Source organism: Colletotrichum paranaense (genome assembly GCF_030867605.1).
Source record: "Colletotrichum paranaense strain IMI 384185 chromosome Unknown Scaffold_3.1, whole genome shotgun sequence".
Lineage (NCBI taxonomy): Eukaryota > Fungi > Ascomycota > Sordariomycetes > Glomerellales > Glomerellaceae > Colletotrichum > Colletotrichum paranaense.
Window position 1 is genome coordinate 2,488,798 of NW_026848961.1, and position 18,651 is coordinate 2,507,448.

The window sequence follows — 18,651 nt, forward strand, 5'->3', positions numbered from 1 at the left end:
GATGAGCTAGTAAGATTTCGGGCCGCCCAACATTATTGACATCTAATGTGTGAAGGGGACTATGACAGTATCGAAAGACCAATATACGCTCGAGAGTAAGTATAGACAAACATCCAACCACGGCAAGTCTCTGGCAATGATTCTGAATAATCATGGAATTACTACTACAGGCCATGATGTAGGCCTGGGCTACTAATACAAGAGGTATTCGTTACATCATTCATCTTTCTGGCTTTTCGTCAAAGATGCTTTTTGGGGTTTACCACTTCTTCTTGGCGTACGAAGCGGCACCGTCAATCAACTTGTCAGTGAACCCCTCACTCTTCTTCTCCTCCTTCTTATCCTTTCCTCCGCCGCCGAGGATCCCGCCGAGGAGACCTCCGCCGCTACCACCGCTGCTGCTGTTGTGGCTGTCATGACTGCTGCCGTGGCTGCTGTGGTTGTCGTGGCGGTCGTAGCTATCGCGGCGGTCGTAGCTGTTGCGGCCTATGATGATGTCAACTTTCACTGTGTCCGAAGTATTGAAGTAGGTAAAGAAAGGGTAAACTTACGTCCGTGGGAAGAGTGGCCACCAGAATGTCCGTACTCTTCACGGCCACCGCCGTAGCCACCGCCACCTCCCATACCACCACCCATGCCGCCGCCCATACCGCCTCCGCCGTTGTAGTTATCGCGGGGACCGGGGCCGCCTCCCATGCCGCCGGAGGGACCGTAGTTGTCTCGGCCGCCGCCTCCGTAGCCTCCGCCCATGCCGCCGCTCATACCGCCGCCGCCCATGTTCTCGCGGCCGCCTCCGTAGCCGCCGCCGCCGCCGCCCATGCCTCCTCCCATGCCGCTGTTCATACCGCCTCCGTAGTTTTCTCTAGGGCCGTCGTTGTAGCCACCACCCATGCCGCCGCCCATGCCGCTGGAGCCGTAGTTTTCTTGTCTTCCGCCGTGCATTTTGAGTTCTTGGGATGGAGGGTGTTTAATAGTGTGAGTTCGTTGGTTTGAGGGTTTGAGAACCTTAGGATATTGTAGTATCGTGATGATGAGTGATACTCAGATGAGATTGTAGTTGTGTTGGCGGATGTGGTTGTGTTTGATGATGATGAGAGAGAATACCTGCTTGGGGCACTTTGAGAAGATGGCTTTATACTTTACCTGCCTGCATTGTCTTGACACAAGTCCGTCATCGTGGCCAAGGAACGCGTCGACGTCCGTCATCGACAGCGCCGTCAACCTGTTTGCGACGACCGTCCTCTCAAGCCCACGTCTCCATGCTATGCAACAGTCTGCCATCTACGTCAAATCCCACCACCGGCCCGGGGTTCTCCATTGAAAGTGCATCACCAAGCATCACACTCCCGACCCCGGAAAAAGAAGCATACAAAAACACTGGGGAAGACGACGTCAGAGCAGTCCATAGAGGGGACAAGGGTAGTGTTATTGCAGCCTTCACTTGTCTGGACTCGAGCAATTCTGGTCTCCGGAGTCCAGAGCAGACAGAGCTGTGAGGGCTTGTGGGGGGGATTTTCCGGGCCAAGTGCCGCGTGAGTGCCGTGTAAACCGTCTTGGTATTCTGGATTTCCTTGGTGGAGATGCCTCGATATACCGGATTCATCATCCAGGGCGGGCCAGGCTCTGGGCAGGTTTCCTGCGGCGGGTGCCGTTTGAGCCTCATTGTGGGCTCTGGTGACATTCTAGCCTGCCCTGTTACGCTTCCATGTCTCCATGTCACTAAGCGTACCCATCCGTGAGTCTCAAAGGCTGGAAAAAGGCACAAAGGGAACGTGCCGTGAGCCGCAATGGTGTGGCCCCCCCCCCCCATCTGATCTCATAACGCGACGGTCATTTCCTGACGGAGTAATTGGCCGGCCCGCTTTCTTGACGGGACTCGGGAGAGGCGTATCCTTTCGTAAGTCTACCACATTCGAAGACTTCTTAGTAAAGTAAAACACTACAGTGGTGTTGAGACTCGAGAGTTGGTCACTGGTGGCGATGTGGGGACAGCAGAAACCGGGCTGACTAGGAGGAAACTTGGATGGGTGCGCCACTGATTTATTTATGGAAGGACCCTGCTTTTTGATCATCGTACTGGGTGTGCAATTTCATGTCCAATCTTACAGTCCTTCTTGACATTGTCCCCTGGCTTACTGGAGGCAACAAGAGATGTCGTCGATTCAAGGTGCGTAAGGACAACAGGAAGGGTTCATGGCTTCAATTCCCGTCACGTTTTTGACCTGGACCGTTTGTGTTTCCAGTGACATCGTTTCGTTGCGACGCTGGGGTGAGTTGATGGGATGACGCAATGGCATTTCTTGGTCCGATGGGATGCTCCTCCAGCTCCCCGTCAGGCCCGTTTGCCGGTTAACGTTTGCCAAGCAAACGTCACTAACAATTTTCTACAGTGTGTGGAATCTAGTCTACTCCGTAGTATGCCAGCAGGTTCTAGCTACTGCTCTCCGATGCTTTGAGTACTTTTCAACGCTTGAGCAATTGGCCAAATTGCTCCTCTACGGGTTGTCAATGCCTCGGGCGTACGAGTCTTGGCCCCCTGGCAAAGCCCTACCGACGGGTTAGACTAGGTAAGGTACGGATACGCTATCTGAGCCAGTAGGGCAGCAGGGCTTGCTTGGAACGGACTACGGAGTAATTTAGCAGAGTCCATCGGGGAGTTCATAGCGGGAGAGACAATCCGGGATCTTCCCGCGACTCCGCCAAGGGGTGGGATGCCAAAGACCGGCCTTAGGCTAGGATCGGTGGGGGGAGAGGGAAGAGGAATGATGGCGTTTTAGGCGTTGAAACTATCTTCTCTTTGGATTCTGGCAGTTTGACGTGTGGTTCCTTAAGGCCTGTCAAGTTGAGTCTAGAAACTGGCTACCTAAACACGATTGTTGATGCGATGGAATACAATGCCCAGATATTGCCAATGCCTCCATATTCTGCTCATGCAAAGTTCAAGGGCAGCATCATCATCCATGAGAAAGAAAAGATTTCTCCTGGACGGACCTTACTCCAAGGACCTGCCCCGACCACGCCGTCGCATGCATATTGGCCGGAACCCCATTTTGTCTTTTTTGCCCATTCTCATGCAGCGCCGCGCCGCACAGCCCACCTGGCGGACATTGACATTGTAGAAACTAAAGAGTAGAGACGGAGGGGGAAATGTTCTGTCTCTACTTTACTGTAGAGTATCGTGAGTGTGTGTATGGTGTTGGGGCCTTTGAAAGACGGACAGTACGGAGTACCAGCGCATGGATGCATGAGGGACAGCCCAAGAGTCGGAATAGGGAGAGAGAAAAGACTTGATCGTTGGTCCAATGCCTCTCCCTCCCGTGCCCCGTCCGTCCAAACATCGTCAATGGATTTCCATCTGAGCTGAGTGTCTGCAAATCCCCAAATCCCTCGGGCTTGCGTCTCTCCCACCCACCCATTACGTTTGTCCATCCTGGATTGCGCCCACCCTTCCTTGCCTGGACATGCTTGGCGCTGTTCCTTTTCGACTTTCCATTCTGGATTAAGGCCGGCGGGCATCCTTTTGCCTCACGTCCTCTCTACTTTTTCTTCAGTTCTATTCCAGTCGTCAGCAAACCCCGGCAAATCTCGTGTCCAGTCAGAGCTTGTGGTTGTTTCTTTCCTTCTTCCCTTCCCTTCCTCTTCTTCTCGACGTTGAGATCCTGGGATTTCTTCATAGAGACGACCTGCTGGATCGGTTACACCGCTTATCCCGGCCGGATACCTACGACCCTTACCTTACCTCGAAACCGACCACCACCCACCCATCCACTCACCCTCCATTGTTCCTATCATCCTGCAGAGCTCTCAGAAAAAGGACGGTAACAACGGCTAGAAACCCACAATCTCGCAGTAGTTCGACCTTCCCTTCTGTAGCGATTTGCGCCCGCCCGCTTTCTTCGTGTTCCATTTGCTCAAATCTTCAATCGCCAAGCAAACACCCCGCGGGCCACACCAGGGGAGCATTCATTCTGTAAAGTGGTTGGTTGGGGCGTTGAAGGCGAGAAAAAAGGTTCTAAACAAAGAAGTCCAAACGAATCAATTCGACGACAGCTTTCCCAACCTCCGCCCAATATTGTCCATTTTCTGGTTTCTTTCTTCTTTCTCTTCTTCTTCCCAACCCCCGACCTTTGACTTCAATTCTCTTCCTCTCCCGTCGAACGGGCCGTCGTCGCAGGTGCTTGTGTAGCCAAACTACCTGAACCTTACAATCTACGGTAAAGAGAATCGACGCCTAGACGCCGCGCCCGAAGGAAATCCAAGCATCCCGGGAATCCAATTCTGTGGCCGGCCCATCCGTCGCTGCCACTCACCGAGGCCGTCGCCATTGAGATACCACCACCCTCGACACACGACGACAACCCCGATCCCGACCGACCGAACGAAGACCGGCTGTGCCACCGCACTCGAACCTCCCAACTTGTCAAAGCAAGCCGCATAAGCCAGACCTCCTGGGTACCGCCGCATGATTCCACGATAGAGAGGCCCCCGCAACCTCAACCTCGCGATCGAGGCGAAACCCCCTCGCCGCCGTCAACCCAGCATGACGCGCCCGCGCATCCCCGCCCTCTACGGCATCCTCCAGTTCTGCCTCCGCCTGACCCTCGTCGTATTTGAGGTGTGCGCCCTCGCCGCCCTCATCACACTATCGAGATATGGCTTCCACTTCCCGCTCGGATACGTCACTGTAAGCTTGACATGCATCATTCCCTTGACTATGTAGAACGGCTACTAATTACCCAAAAAAAAAAAAGTCCGTCTCAGGCATAATCTTCTCCATGGCCGAAATGGTCACCCTCGCAAACTCAACCCACCAGATCCCCCGCATGCGCACCGGCGCCATCGTCGTCGGCGATTTCGTCCTCTTCGTCCTCGGCCTCGTCGCTTTCTTTTACTTTATCATCCTCAACGGCTGGCGTACGGGGAGCCCGGACCGCGAGTACCGCGCCTGGCGCGAGGATCCGCTGCGCGTCGAAAAGGAGACGTGGGCGCCGTGGTACATGTGGCTGCAGCTCATCGCCGCGGTGCTGCATTTCTTGTACATGGCCATGCACTGCGTCGACGCGTGCAAGGAGGGTGGGCCGGAGCAGCAGCGGCGGAGAAGGGCGAGGAGGCGGGCGAGGGAGGTGGAGAGGAGGGAGAGGAGGGCGGGTATTGGGAGTAGTGATCCTGAGACGGCGCAGGTGGTGCCGAGTTGATTGTGATGGCCCTCTTGGGTTACTGGCCGACCTTTTGCATTGGGAGTTTTTTTGTTGGATTGGGGGATGGGGTGTTCTTGGCGTTTAGGAGATGAAAGGATACGGAGAATTCATGAGACATGGACAGACAGATTCGGTGCGGCCTTGAGCAAGTGCTGGTCTTGGCCGGGGGAAGACGAATATCCACGCTCGTGGAGGAGACTACTGAGGGAAGAAACCGACATGTCTCCTTCTTCGCCTGGAGAATGACACTATTCGGACATCATGGCGCAGACACAGAGAGATATTGGATATCCGACAGCCATGTCGTAATTCTAGGTGATGGATCATCAAGCTCTTATGGAACATAGAATTCCGAGTAACCTCCAGCACTTTCACACTATTGTAGGCACAAAAACAGAAAGATACCCAGAATTATCAATACCCGAGCTAGCACAGTTCATCATACAACCTCACTTTCTCTCTCCTCACTACTCATCATTGAATCGAATCTACACCACCCGTTACCAGCGTCGTACGTCACTTCCGTCGGATCCGAGCTCTCAGCTGTGTACGCCCCTCAAATGACGGCCACATTAGCGGCGACTTTTTACGAGAGTTTAGGGCTGCTGCGAGAGGCTTCGGACCGTTTGAAACGTTGGCCACCTTCTGCCCAGTGGTGGCGGCTTTTCGGCGCACGTCTAAGAAAGTCAATTCAGAGGATCTTCGTCTGGTCTTTTTACACTAGAAGAAAGGTCTCGTCGGTTCATGTTTACTTACCAGGGGCTCGACATTTCTCCACGCTTCCCGAGTTGAGAAAACGAGAAAACGGAATCGAAACAAACGGCAATCCCTTCATGGTCCTTTTGACTCGCCAAAACTTTCATTACACGTACAACCGACAGCTTGCTTGGGCATTCCGGCAACCTTACGAGCGCTATCATTTTTTCTGGAGGAAACCCGTGCGTACCCCGAGGTCTAGCTCAGATCCCGCTTGGACTGCGCCTGTGTGATGGATATCAAAAGGGCCATGGTCCCTTGACATTCGTACACAGACATTTGGGACCTGGGGCTAGTAGCTCGCCATGGGCGCGCTCGCGAGCTAGTGAAGCATGTCTCGGTATTCGAACAGCCAACGGAGCCCAACAGAGCTGCGGAGTCCCGGGGTGATTGGTAGGTATCACCGCCGGGTATCCGGTGGGAAGAGATCATCAAGGCCACGGGGGAACCAGAGAGGCCATCTCTTTCTTCGAGTCTAAGGGACCAAGGAAAGCCGTTTAAGTGGGTTTTCTTATCGACGAGCGGAGTGTTCGGGCCTCGTATTTGGGCGAAAACCTCGTATTTCAATATAACGGGGTCCTCGGGGGTAGAATCATACACACATTGCCCAAGGGGTCAGAAATCTTCTACACATCACAGCCAAAGAATGCTTATCTACTACATTACTTAGCACCACTGTCCGCGTTCACGCCATCACGGCCCGGAGGCCGCGCGTCTCCTCCCCCGAGCCTCCGTCCCCTTCCCACACGCGACTCTCGCGCTTCCTTTCCCGCCCTCAACCCACCGTCCCTCCCCGGCCCCAAGCTGCACCCATCCCCTCGTGCCCTCGGGCACATCCCACTCCACGCTCGCAAACCCACCGCCCTCTTCAACAACCCACTTGGCACTGAACCTTCCCAGCGCCGTCGTAAACCCGGCCTCCGCCTCCGCCGGCAACCCCTCCGCCTCGCCGCCAAACGAAGCCGGCCTCAGACTCCACTCCCGGCCCGCGGGCGCCGTGACGCGCAGCCCGACGAGGTACTCCGTCATCGCGCTCGTCGGACCCGAACTCCACCCGTGCGCATGGCTTACGTAGCTGGGGTCATCCGTGTACCCCCGGCCCTTGCGGTACCCGAACGTGCCGTCGACGAGGTACCCCTCGATCACGGTCGAGCCCGTGCCGTTGGGGTGGTTCAGGTACCACCCCCAGCTGTCGCGGATGAGCTGCATCGCGCGATCGGGGCGGCCTGCAGCGAAGTGCGCTTCGATTTCGATGCTGGAGATGAAGGGGGAGACGTTGCCTGGCAGTTCGGGGGAGGCTGGGCCGATGGGGGTCCAGTTTTGGGTCAGGGCTGTGGAGATGGAGGCGGCTTCGGGGCTGGAGGGGGAGACGAGGTTGAAGGCTAGGGCGTAGGCGTTTGCGTCTTGGGGGTAGAGGGTGCGGTTTTTGTAGCCGTCGATGAAGGCTCCCTTTGTGGGGTCCCAAAGGTGGGTGAAGATTGCTTTCTTGAGGGCGTCTGCGCGGGCGAGCCAGGTTTCTGTGAGGTCTGTCCCTGTTGCTCCTGCTGCTGCTGTGAGGTTTGATGCGTTACCGGCGGGAGCGAGGTCCGCGAGAAAGGCGCCAGTGGTGAGGGTGCGGTAGAGGAGCATGTTCGGCGCACTCCCATTCAGCGAGTTAACGTAGCGCGCCCAATCGCCCGCGGCCGTGGCATTCAGGATCCCTGTCTCGGGTATGATCTTCCCGTAAATGTAGTCCATCGCCTTCAGATACGTCGCCCAGTTCGCCGCCAGCCAGTTCGTATCCCCGGAGAAGAGGACGTAGTTGTACGCGCCAATCATGGTCCACATGTGATACGCATCGCTCGTGGCGTCCAGGTACGGCGGGCCCGCGCGGGGGAAGATGCCCGAGTCCCGCTGGAAGTCGAACATTGTCTGGATGGCGTTGCGCGCGGACTCGAGGTCGCCGGTGCTGACGAAGGCGGAGGGTACGGCGACGCCCATGTCGCCGGGCCAGATCCAGCGGTCGCGTTTGGCGCCGTCGAGGAGGAGGGAGGAACCTACGCCGAGCCAGGCGTCGTTGGACCAGCCGCCGGCCGTGATGTCTTCTGTGAGGACGCGGCCTGTTTCGGGCGGTGCGGCGTTGGTTTGGAGGGTGTAGGCGCCCGAGTACCAGATTTTGTTGAGGAGGGGGTGGGAGGAGTGGAAGTAGCCTTGGTAGGCGCGGAGGTTGGACCAGGTTGGTTGGAAGACGATTTCGAGTGAGACGTCGTCGATCGTGAGAGTTTGCGACGAGGTGTTTGTCATGAGGTAGAGGGTGAGGTATCGGAAGCCGCCGCGGAGCTGGGGGAAGGGGACGGTGTAGGAGCCCGGGCCGGGGACGGTGATTTGGTGGAAGAGGGGACCGTCGACGGAGATGAGAGTCTGGCCCGGACCGCGGAAGTTTCCGTTGGAGTTGTCCGAGTACTCACCGATCCAGTTCTTTGCTTCCGTCCAGGCGAGGCCGAGGGTCACGGGCTCGGTGGTGTTGCCGGTGCCGGTGCTGGAGAGGGTGTAGTTTACCGAGGTGAGGCCGCCGACGAGGACGCCAAAGTCAAAGACGAGCGCGGAGCCATTGCCGCTGAGGGTTTGGGACTCGGGAGAGGGGAAGGAGGCGAGATGGTCGCCTGTCGCGAGGGAGAGGATGGACTTTGGGCGGGCTGTGCGGGAGTTTGGGGCGTAGATGTTTGCGTCCCAGGGGCCTGGGAAGGATGCTTCTGTTGGGTGGGTGCAGGTTGCGTTGCGCCAGCAGGATTGGGCTGCTGTGTTTGTGAAGAGAAGTGCAAGACATAGGAGGAGAGAGGACGATGAGGAGGAGACCATTGTGGACGGATGTGGTGCGGTCTGGCACCCTGCCTAGTCTTGAGTCCTAGACGTGAGGCGGAAGAGAGGTGAGGTTGGTCGGTTCGCGATATGTTGTGCAGCTTCATGGGCTTTTGGGGTGGTGTATCGCGGCATTGCTACCCCGAGGCAAGCGTATTGACGTCGTTTCTCCCCTGACCCAGGTACCGGGGCTCCAAGTGATGTCAATGCTTCGAATCAGGCTAAGTAGAGAGTCCCCACAAGGTCCCTCTATCCTTGGTGTCATTGTCATCTCGGGTACAGGTTTCTTGATGGAAGTGGTGGGCACGAGGTGATGTGGTATTTCCTCCGGCCCCATGGGGTTCGGTGACTTCGGGTCAATGATGGGTGGTTAGGTTTGGGGAACTTTCTGCAGCTCTGCAGCCGAACACGAGTCGTGGTTCCTTTGGATCTTGAGCAGGGGGCAGACAGGGTGGGAGTCGATCGCTTGGCAGAGAGAGGCAGGGGGAACCTTCGGTAATAATCAAGGAACAAATCAAGAGAAGAGAAGGGGAAGAAGAAGAAGAGAAAGAAGAGGATCAATGGGAAGAGACGGAGGAGGAGAGTGCGGGGTTTGAAGGAGGAGTCTTGCAGCTAAGTTTGTGGGGTAATCTGGAGAAGTGGAACGTTGTTTCTTGGCGGAGTTGAGTTAACTTGGTTCGTCTGAAGTTGTCGCCGTCTGATGTTTGAGTTGAATTGTCCATACTTGAATGACTAGTCCAGGTTCCAAGTTGTAATCGTCGGACAAGACTCGGACTTTGTCATGTATTTTTGTGGAGTTCATTGTTCTGCTCAGATCGGTCGTCAAGAGCTGATGGGAATATGTAATGCCTAGCGAAGTGTCTATCCATATGACTTAATTGATGATTGGAAAAGAACAGAATTTACAAGGCTGGGAGGCCCCGCGTGCCAATATCTAAACATGTACTAGAATTCAAAGTATAACCACCCACCTCACGCCTTGGAAATGGTGACCTCAGCCTGTCCGCCAGACAAGTCGACGAGATATCCCCCTCTGGCCACACTCGCGCCAGACACCGTAAACTTGGCATCGCCCGACGTCGTCTCAAGCCATACAATAGTCGAGTTGGCCTTGAGCGCCGCCTCAGATGCCGCAGCGCCAACACTCAACTTCACAGTCTGGCCCTCGCGGTCATAAGTAACAGTCTGAATCGCACCGGCGCTGAGATCAACCTTCAACCCCAGATCCGCAACAAACACCCGCCTTCGCACCGCGTCCCTGGGCTCAGCAACCACAGAAGTCTCAGTCGACGAAACGACGTTGCCGCCAAACACGACCTCGCCGTACGTCGCGTGGTTTACGATATACACGCCCTGGCCGAGACCCAAACCCAAGAACCCGAGACCGTAGTCGCCGGTATACGGGTCCCAGGCCAAATGCTCCGGGAACGAGTGGAACGCCGCCGATGGGCAGCCCTCGGCGTCAATGTTCGTCAGGGGCGCCGTGTTGCCGGCGAAGGCGACGCGGAGGGCGTCAACGTCGGACGGGTTCCGCTCGAAGTGGTGCAGCATCGGCAGCGAGTTGAGGCCGGAGCCGTAGTGGTGGAGCTGACGCTCGATGCCTTGGTTCTTGGCGCCGTAGAGGAAGTCCCAGTAGCGGCGGGCGTTGCCGTTCCAGCCCCAGTGGGCCACGGTGGGCATGTAGGCCCTGATGCTGTTGATTGCTTTGATGGCGGTGTTGTTGTGGCCAAAGTATCTGTTGCTTCATGTTAGCTATTGCGTGTCAAGGGTTTGGTGATCTGGGTTGAAAGGAGCTTACTCGGTCCAGTAGTAGACGCCTTCCTGGCCAGTACTATCCCACGCCATCTCGCTGCCAAAGGGAACAGCCAGCGTCTCCCAGAACTCGGCGCGGAAGCGCATGTTGGCTTCAAAGGTCGTAGCCTCCTGCGTCATGTTCTCCCTCTTCAGATCCTCGAGCAGCTCCGCAAATACCGTCTCGCCCATCAACCCAGTCAGCCCGTAGTCGCAGTCGGCGGCGCCGTTCTTCATGCAGTGCGTCACCGTGTTGTACGCCTGCGTCAGGTACCAGGTCCAGTCGGCGCGGGTCTTGACCTGCGGGTAGTCCCTCGCCACGCGGTACATGGACCAGTACGCCACCACGGGATGGACGTAGTTATACGCGCGGACGGTGGTGTACGCTCTCTCCTTGGTCCACGACGCCCAGGACGTCCAGTCGCGGGAGGCGTCATAGGTGTAGTTGACGGCGTCGGGCTGGTAGAAGAAGGTGCTCGCGCGCACGGCAAAGGTGTCGTTGGCCGGCTGGATCGTGCCGACGATGGTGTCGTGGATGAAGTCGTCCAGGACGGCGACCTCGGCTTCGACGGGCTGAACGAAGAGCTTCGTGGCGGCGGCGACGTAGGCGCCCGTGCCGCCCTCGTCACTTAGACCCGCGATCCAGACGCGCTCGTCTTGGGTGACGATGGCCTTTGCTTCCTTGTCGTAGCCCATGATGGACGGCGCGCGGCCAAAGGGGTCCGAGGTGTCGGTGAAGTGCGCGGCGGTGGTGAGGAAGTGGCCAAGGTCCGCCACCGTTTCCGGCGCGGGCTTGGTGATGTAGTACTGCACCACCTGCGTCTTGCCGTCCTCGTAGGTAATTGTTACCTTTGCGCGGCCCCAGGCGCCGGCGGTCGGCGAGAGGAGGTACGGGGAGCCCTTTGCGGCGGTGTCCTGCTTGATGGTGAAGGCTTGGCCGTCGATGGTCTTAACCGGGGACGAGTGCGTGAGGTAGAGTCTGGCTGTTAGATCGGTGGGCACGACGTAGCCCGGGATGCCCACGGCGAGCGGGATCTCCGCCTTTGTGACGGCGGCCTCGATGGTCTGGATGCTCTCCGCGGCGACGAACCTGAGTCCGACAGAGTATGTTTCCCCGGCCTCGAGCGTCTTCGAGGTGGGCGCGTTCCAGGGCGTCGCGCCCTTCCACTCGGTCTCCGCCCACGCCTGGGAGTGAATCATCCACTCATAAGTGCCTTCGTAGGTCTGCGACTGGTAGTAGTAATCACCCTGCGGCTCCCCAAGAAGTCTCCACGCCTCGAACGGACTCGAGCCCAGCGGCGCGACCACAAGGGCGTGGCCGAGGCCCTTTACGGGGGAGACGCGGACGTAGCCCGCATCGAGACCGATGTACGGGTCCGCGAGGGAGCACTTTGCCTGCGTCTCCTCGGCCGACGGGCGCGAAAAGATGTTGTTGATGGCGAGAGGCAGACCCAGGGCGCCGAGCTCGACAGTACCGTTGGCGGTGTTGGTCAAGTTGAGTCTTAGAGCGAGGCCGTCGCCGGCGGGGAGCCACTCGCGCGTGACGGTCAAGGGCACGCCCGCGGGCAGCGTCGCGGCGAGGTCTGCACCGGCAATCACGCCCGGGGCGAGGTCCGCGAGGGCTTTGACGGGCTTTCTGGCTTGGGCGGAGTCGACGGACGTCCAGTTGCCGGCGCCGTCGAGCTTGAAGCGGAAGGTGACGTCGCCGATGTGGTGGGCGTAGTTGAAGGTGAGGTTGGCGAGGAGGTCCGAGGGGAGGAAGTCAAAGTCGGTTCCAGGCTTGAGGGAGGCGAGGGTCTGGGAGTCCTTGACGAGCTGGCCGGTGAACTGGCCGGCTTTGAAGTCGAGGAAGCCGTTTGCTACGCCGAGATCATCGCTGGACTGGCCGTTGACGAGAGACGTCAGCGCCAGCGTGAGGGCTGGGAGGAGTTGTGTCCGAAACATCGTGAATGATGTGGCTGACCGTTTCGATTTGATCGATCACAACGATGGCTGATGCTTATTCTAGCCAAGGCGGGAGGCGCATTCTATTTATCATTGCGTACTCCGTATGGGCACCAAGAAATGCCCCCATCATCAGCGAGGTAGCATTTCTGTACTGATCTGCGTCATGGACCGCTAATTTCCCCATGGTTTCATGCGATCTGGAGCCTGTCACCCATTGTAGAAGCTCGGGAACCATTGATACGAGCCAGGGCGCTCTAACATTCGGTCGCATCGTCTGACCTTGCGCGCCTTGTCGGCTATTACCCAATGATCGACAGGTCCGGTTGCTGTTCTCTGCAATCTGGCGAGATGGAGGGGTTGCCGGATGTAAATGTCCATGTACGTGAGCGGGGCGGCTAGTCTTTACTTTGCGAGTGCGGATACGGGAATCAAGTCGAGGGTATATTAGTGCTTGTCTTCCGTCTCTCCCCTTCCATTCGTGGAGCCTTAACGTCCCCGTTTGAATTGCAATTAGTTCATTGCTGGGGTAGCGAGTTTAGATCGGGACTGAACCCGAATTGCGTACTCCGTATGTACTGTTTGGGTCGATCGGTCGCGAGGATGTTGGTTGCAACGTAGCTCCACTAACCAGTCTGGGGTGTTAGTTCTGTTGATTATCTGATAACTTGGCGCCGCGGTTGCGAATGGCCTAAAGAGGAACAATGCAAATTGTCAACCTAGAGTTGCCATGGTAAAAGTCTTGCTTCTTTCAACTTGGCTGATTATCAAAGTATAAGGTTTTCTGGCTTATGTGGGATGTTTCACCACACCGAAGTCGGTGTTGCCGATATTAATCGACTCAGGAGATATAAAATTAACTTTTAAAGGGAATGAATTAAGGGTGCATTCTTCTTACAAACGACAACGCCCAAAGAGACCCACAACTTCATGCTTCATCCTGGACCATTGTGAATGACATCCACTCATTGTCTTCCCACTCCATTGAATTAACGACGTCTATAATTTGCTGCGTCGTCAAGTCCTCTGCCTGACTACTGCTGTCTTTGCTCAACTCTCTGTACGCCGGCAGCATTGTCTCTTGACTCAGTGGCAATCCCGTCTCCGCCGGCAGAAGGGCCGGTGGGAGAGAGGCTGGTGCGTCTGTCGGTTGTTGCCAGTCTGGTAGTGGTACTGACTGTTGCTGCTGCTGTGCGACAATGGTTGTCGAGTCGGCTAATAGCCTCGGTCGGGTGACGTCGAACTCGAGGAGCATCTCCTCCAGTTTCTGCATCTCGTTCTTCCTGAACTCGGCGATGAGGTTGCCGCTGGCTACCATTTCTTCGATGATGGCGTGCGATTTATCGAGCCAGGGGACTTGGCTCTCTATCAGACGCGAGTCGACCCCGCGGGCGACGAGCAGGGCGACTGTCGATACGAAGAGCGAGTCTAGATCTAGCGGAAGGAATGTTTCTAAACGAGACATTAGAGTTATTACTCGACTGGAGCTGCCTGATAATACTGACCGAGGAGTCCCTGCGCTCTCAGACGGTCGAGGATGTTAAGAATCTGGATACCGGACTCGGCGCACATCTGAAGCGGATTCCGAACTTTTGGCGATGCCATCAATGAGTCGGCCTCAAGCGGAGAGTTGAATCTCTTGATCAGACAGCATAAGAGAAGAGGTCGGGTCGCGAGAATGATGCACTTAACCATAAAGTTAGCACAAAACTCAAAAGTCAAAACTGGAAAGTGTCGACACAAAATTGCTCACCTGGTAGTAAAGGAGATGCAGGTGGGCAGAAAGTCTCGAAATGCCGTCGAAACGCTCATCGGCAAACAGCGGAAATGAAGTACGCAGCTCATCGGCCACGGCAACGATGCTTTGCAGCACCGCCTTTGTACTTAGGACGAATTTCTTATTGAGGCGGCCTTTTGCGCCGTAGACGGCTAAATAAGGGAAGGCAAGAAGTCAGCACATATGAACTCAAGCGCTGAAGAGGACATTGAAAAGTCTTGGACGTACTGCTGCTGATTTCTGCGATGATTCGAGCAAACTTGATCTGCATGCTCAGCGCGGTGGTGCGGTGAACAGAGCCCGGGTAGGATGGTAGTTGGCAAAAGACGCCCTCGTCCAGAGTCGACTGGGGCAGCCCCATCAGGGAAGTCATCTGCCGGTCGAGAACGTAGACTGTCCACCAGATCTTGCGACATCGTTGGACTAGTCCTGGACCCAAGTCCATTATCGGCATGTCTGTGTGCATGCCGTGGTTCATCGCCACGCTTTTGGCTTGCCCGATCTATCCCACTTTTGATTAGTCTCGACTGTGATAATGAACCTAAAGTAGATATTATCATGAAAAATATACTCACAAAGTTGTGCGCAGCATGTCGAAAGTCCAGCGCTTGATAGTACCACGCCATCGAGCACAGAATCTCCGTCGACATGATAGGCTCCTTACACAACGCCGTAACATCAGGAAGAAGCTGCAGCGCCCGCACGAAGAAATCCGCCCCGGCCGGTCTGTTGTTCCCCTTCGTCTTCCTCTGAATGAGGCTCTTACCAAACGCCAGGATCACGAGAAAGTGGATGTACCAGAGGCTATTCTCTTCCGCCCGGTCGGCCGACGATCTGGCGTAAAACGTCTGCATATGGAGCATAAACTCTTCCTCCTCAAATAAGTGGAACATTTGCCCGCAGTGGAACTTGACGGCGTTGATGAGGAAGATAGCGTAGTCGTGGCTCGGTATGAGTCTGTTGTCCAGCATTTGCGTCGTTCGTGAGCCGTCCCAGCCGAGGTCGTAGGCGAAGCCGTCGAAAAGGAGGCTGTTTGTTGGAAGAGGAGATTGGCAGACGTGTTCGTGTGTGACGCTTAGGACTTGGCGGGAAAAGGACCAGTTTGAAGAAGAGCCAAGGAAGTCTAGGCTTGGATGAGTTGTGTGTTGTAAGGTGCAGTTACTAGAGTGAAGAACTCACACGGTTGTCCATTGGACTCAGACATGCAGAATCGAGATGGCGTTGCAGTCAGAGGATTTGTCAAGTCTGGGCCATCTCCATCTCCAGGTGGTGAGTTTCCGCCTGTCCCGTCTGGCGTGTGATAACTTCGTCTGCGCTCATCGAAGCGTGACGGGTTATTTGGATCATCTAGCTGAATGAGCATGGGCTTGACTCACACTCAGCCAGGAAACTGTACCTTCACGACACGCGACGGCATCGTCGTCGCCATCGGCATGCCTCAAGCTTTCCTCCACTAATGCCCTTGCTTGAGCGCGCTCCAACTGTGCCACTTTTTGTTGCAACTCGGAGAGATATCTGTGACAGAAATACCATGTCAGAGAAGTGCAACCTAATCGAGTGTGTGTCGACTATTGCACTAAGTCACTACTCACCCCTGCGTTACCATAACCTTGTTGTCCCGCTCGTCAAAGATACATGTCAACCGCCTCTGCGTGCAATTGTTGCACGGGTGAAGGCCTGAGCACTTGATCTTTTGCCTCCGACATCGCGAGCAGCTGGTGATGACCTATCAGTAAGGCCATGCCTCATGAGTAGCGAGGGGGACTCGATGTAACGCACGCGTAAGATGATCGTTTCGTGATACGTCGTTGAGTGTTAGACGACTCCATTTCTAAGGCCACAAGAACTTATTTCCCAACTTGGCTCGAAACTCGGAAGCACTTCCAGAGGCTGACAGCGTAGGGCAGCGAGAGCTGTGGTGTACGGTGGATAAGGTATCCGAGTGACGTCTCGCACAGAAGCCAGAAACTAGAGATATCGGAAGGGCAGTCCGAACCTCCAACAATCAGGGTGCGGGGTTTCGCACTACTGTTGCCCATAACATTTCTTAGTTCAGCGTATTCCCGGCAGTCCACGTCCGAAAGCGAAGTAGTTCAAGGTGGCTGATAACACTGAGGGCATGACTGGCCCGCTTAGCAAGGGAATCCCGAACTTTGGCTATCTCCAAATTCCTATTCGAGCATTGGTTTCTTTGCTGTTGGTTCCATGCGGGGTGCATTGAACCCGTCGCAAGCCGCAGCCAAGCACGGAGAGATAGCACTGCGGACGGCGGGGGGGTTGACGTGGGGTCACCGTTATCGCTGCTTCCGACTCCAGATGCGATGCTATTGGTCTGTTCATTCTCCAACCTAACACACGGCATGAGAATAAAGGATCCCACAACTTCACAAGAAGTACGCAGATGCAAGCTTTCTAGTCTTACCAGGTTGACTCTGGGGCTCATAGCGGTTGAAATCAAAACATAAATATCGGACTCCTCATAAAGATCTGAGCTTACCTACTTATTACTTCCTTACTATAAACATCGACCTACATGTTGTTGCCAATCATCCCCCTCGAACAACATTGATACTAATGCCTTCAATGTAGCGATTTGGGAGTTACGGGATTTGGCCGTAATTACATGGGCTTTTCTTCCCGGACTGAGCTTTCGGGAATCAACAGTAGGCTCTCATCACGTCAAATGAAGCAGAAGTCTAGAGGAAGGCAATCATTCTATCTAAGCATCGTATGATAGAATAGGCTGTCACTGGCCTCTGTTAATTTCATCTCGCTTTGCTGCGTGTATTTATGAAAATCCTCTGGTCCAGAGTTTCGCGGCTACTAGAGCAAGAGGCGGACCTGTCGATTGCACAACGAACCGGGTACCTCCACCTTGATTTCTTCCAGGCCCCTCTCAAACCGATGAGCCTGGAGCCAAGGTAGCACATTTTCATCGGTGCTGAGGCATTTGTCAACGCCCTTTAGACCCACAACAGGAATCTTCGCTCTGTTTGTGAAATACGCCTTGAACTTGGCGTAATCCAGCGAGTCGCTTAGCAGGATTTCCTTCAGCTTTTCAGGCAGTAGCACAAGGTCGGCTTCTCCCCGATTTTGCCCCTGCAGCTTCCAGTTGACAATGTGAGCTAGTACAGCAAGGATGAACTCCTTGCAGTTCCCTTTTTGACAGCTGTCGTTTGGCGTGTTAAGTCGAATTCTGAACGAAACACCTCCGTTCACAAGAAACGTCACGGTTCCGGCGATGGCCGCGCCGTTGGTGATACTTTTCTCCAAAATATCCACGTAGGTAAGAGCCGCAGTTCTCACTTGATCTATAGAATAATTGTAAGTAAGAGGCTCTGAGGTGACCAAAATGGACAATCAACTTAAACACTCACCAGGCGTCAGAAACGGCTTCTTTGAATCCGCCATGATGATTGATCGGCACAACGTGCTATTTTTCGTGTGTATATTCGAGTATTTGAAGCTAGAGCTTGCTCCTTGAATGAACGTGCTGCCTGAAAATTCTTGTTCCTGGTTTGATCCCAGCTCCTTCGTGTTGCATGTGATGTGCTGAAATCACTGGAAAAAAGAGACGATGGAGAAGATAGAATCAGTGAGAACTGCTTGCTGGTTGCATGTATAAAGTCCCATCCTTAAATAGTCGGAATCGGTTAGCAGACAAAGCAACCGACTGTTCCACGAAACGCTTCACCGAAGCTTGAATAGCATCGCTTGGCTCTTCGTGCCCTCCATGACCATCCAGATCATTTGATCATTCGTACTTTCCAAGACTCTCCCATTTCGTCATCCAGTGAAATCACTTGGGCGAGACCGCCCCATTTCTGTCAACAGGTTTTTTGGAGCCTGAATAAAAATATCCTGGGCTGAAAGGTTCTTGCGACGATGTAGTAGAGGATGAATACTAGTACGTATCAAGACAAGAGGAAGAGGTGAAATCCTTTGGGAGGGGGGAGTGATCAGATGTTCAGTGAAACAACATTAAATCTCTGAAAGAATGACGATGAACAGGCTTCGACAAAAGAAGGAACAGCCATTTAAAACATAAAAGATTACCAAGTAGTGTAGCCCGAGCGAAACGCCGGCCTGATATACCGTAGTACAAGTGAGAGCATAAAGAAAACATAGAATGAGACGGAAGTGAAGGGGATATGGACGTATTTGAATCGCAACGACAGTACGACGGGAGTGAAGTGTTGACAAAGACCGGAGGTGGTGTAACGCAATGACGCTATCAAGAAGTAATGGAGCGGGGTGGCGCAAGGTGTCATCGGATCCGGTACCGCTTCGGGAGGCGTTTAACACCGGAGGGGTGTGGGGTCCGGTCACCGACACTGATATGGTAAG

General features: G+C 55.0%; 7 protein-coding genes across 7 annotated transcripts; 2 read left to right on the plus strand and 5 right to left on the minus strand.

Annotated features, from left to right (window-relative positions):
- Nucleotides 1–259: 259 nt before the first annotated feature.
- CPAR01_04406 (uncharacterized protein) lies at nt 260–942 on the minus strand (the record flags this gene model as incomplete). Its single annotated transcript, XM_060488687.1, has 2 exons — nt 260–320; nt 587–942. 2 exons carry the CDS (start codon nt 940–942, stop codon nt 260–262), a joined length of 417 nt encoding a protein of 138 aa, XP_060352893.1.
- Nucleotides 943–2,930: 1,988 nt separating this feature from the next.
- On the plus strand, nt 2,931–3,119 carry CPAR01_04407 (uncharacterized protein; the record flags this gene model as incomplete). The annotated part of the gene is made up of 1 exon (XM_060488688.1): nt 2,931–3,119. The coding sequence occupies one exon, from the start codon at nt 2,931–2,933 to the stop codon at nt 3,117–3,119; it is 189 nt and encodes a 62-aa protein (XP_060352894.1).
- A 1,421-nt stretch (nt 3,120–4,540) lies between these two features.
- On the plus strand, nt 4,541–5,195 carry CPAR01_04408 (uncharacterized protein; the record flags this gene model as incomplete). The annotated part of the gene is made up of 2 exons (XM_060488689.1): nt 4,541–4,684; nt 4,752–5,195. 2 exons carry the CDS (start codon nt 4,541–4,543, stop codon nt 5,193–5,195), a joined length of 588 nt encoding a protein of 195 aa, XP_060352895.1.
- Nucleotides 5,196–6,647: 1,452 nt separating this feature from the next.
- On the minus strand, nt 6,648–8,792 carry CPAR01_04409 (bacterial alpha-L-rhamnosidase domain-containing protein; the record flags this gene model as incomplete). Its single annotated transcript, XM_060488690.1, has 1 exon — nt 6,648–8,792. The coding sequence occupies one exon, from the start codon at nt 8,790–8,792 to the stop codon at nt 6,648–6,650; it is 2,145 nt and encodes a 714-aa protein (XP_060352896.1).
- A 972-nt stretch (nt 8,793–9,764) lies between these two features.
- CPAR01_04410 (uncharacterized protein) lies at nt 9,765–12,527 on the minus strand (the record flags this gene model as incomplete). Its single annotated transcript, XM_060488691.1, has 2 exons — nt 9,765–10,527; nt 10,591–12,527. 2 exons carry the CDS (start codon nt 12,525–12,527, stop codon nt 9,765–9,767), a joined length of 2,700 nt encoding a protein of 899 aa, XP_060352897.1.
- Nucleotides 12,528–13,455: 928 nt separating this feature from the next.
- CPAR01_04411 (uncharacterized protein) lies at nt 13,456–16,133 on the minus strand (the record flags this gene model as incomplete). Its single annotated transcript, XM_060488692.1, has 9 exons — nt 13,456–13,979; nt 14,033–14,213; nt 14,281–14,456; nt 14,533–14,806; nt 14,880–15,427; nt 15,484–15,651; nt 15,701–15,819; nt 15,897–16,030; nt 16,080–16,133. 9 exons carry the CDS (start codon nt 16,131–16,133, stop codon nt 13,456–13,458), a joined length of 2,178 nt encoding a protein of 725 aa, XP_060352898.1.
- Nucleotides 16,134–17,127: 994 nt separating this feature from the next.
- CPAR01_04412 (uncharacterized protein) lies at nt 17,128–17,715 on the minus strand (the record flags this gene model as incomplete). Its single annotated transcript, XM_060488693.1, has 2 exons — nt 17,128–17,615; nt 17,682–17,715. The coding sequence occupies 2 exons, from the start codon at nt 17,713–17,715 to the stop codon at nt 17,128–17,130; spliced, it is 522 nt and encodes a 173-aa protein (XP_060352899.1).
- Nucleotides 17,716–18,651: the final 936 nt, after the last annotated feature.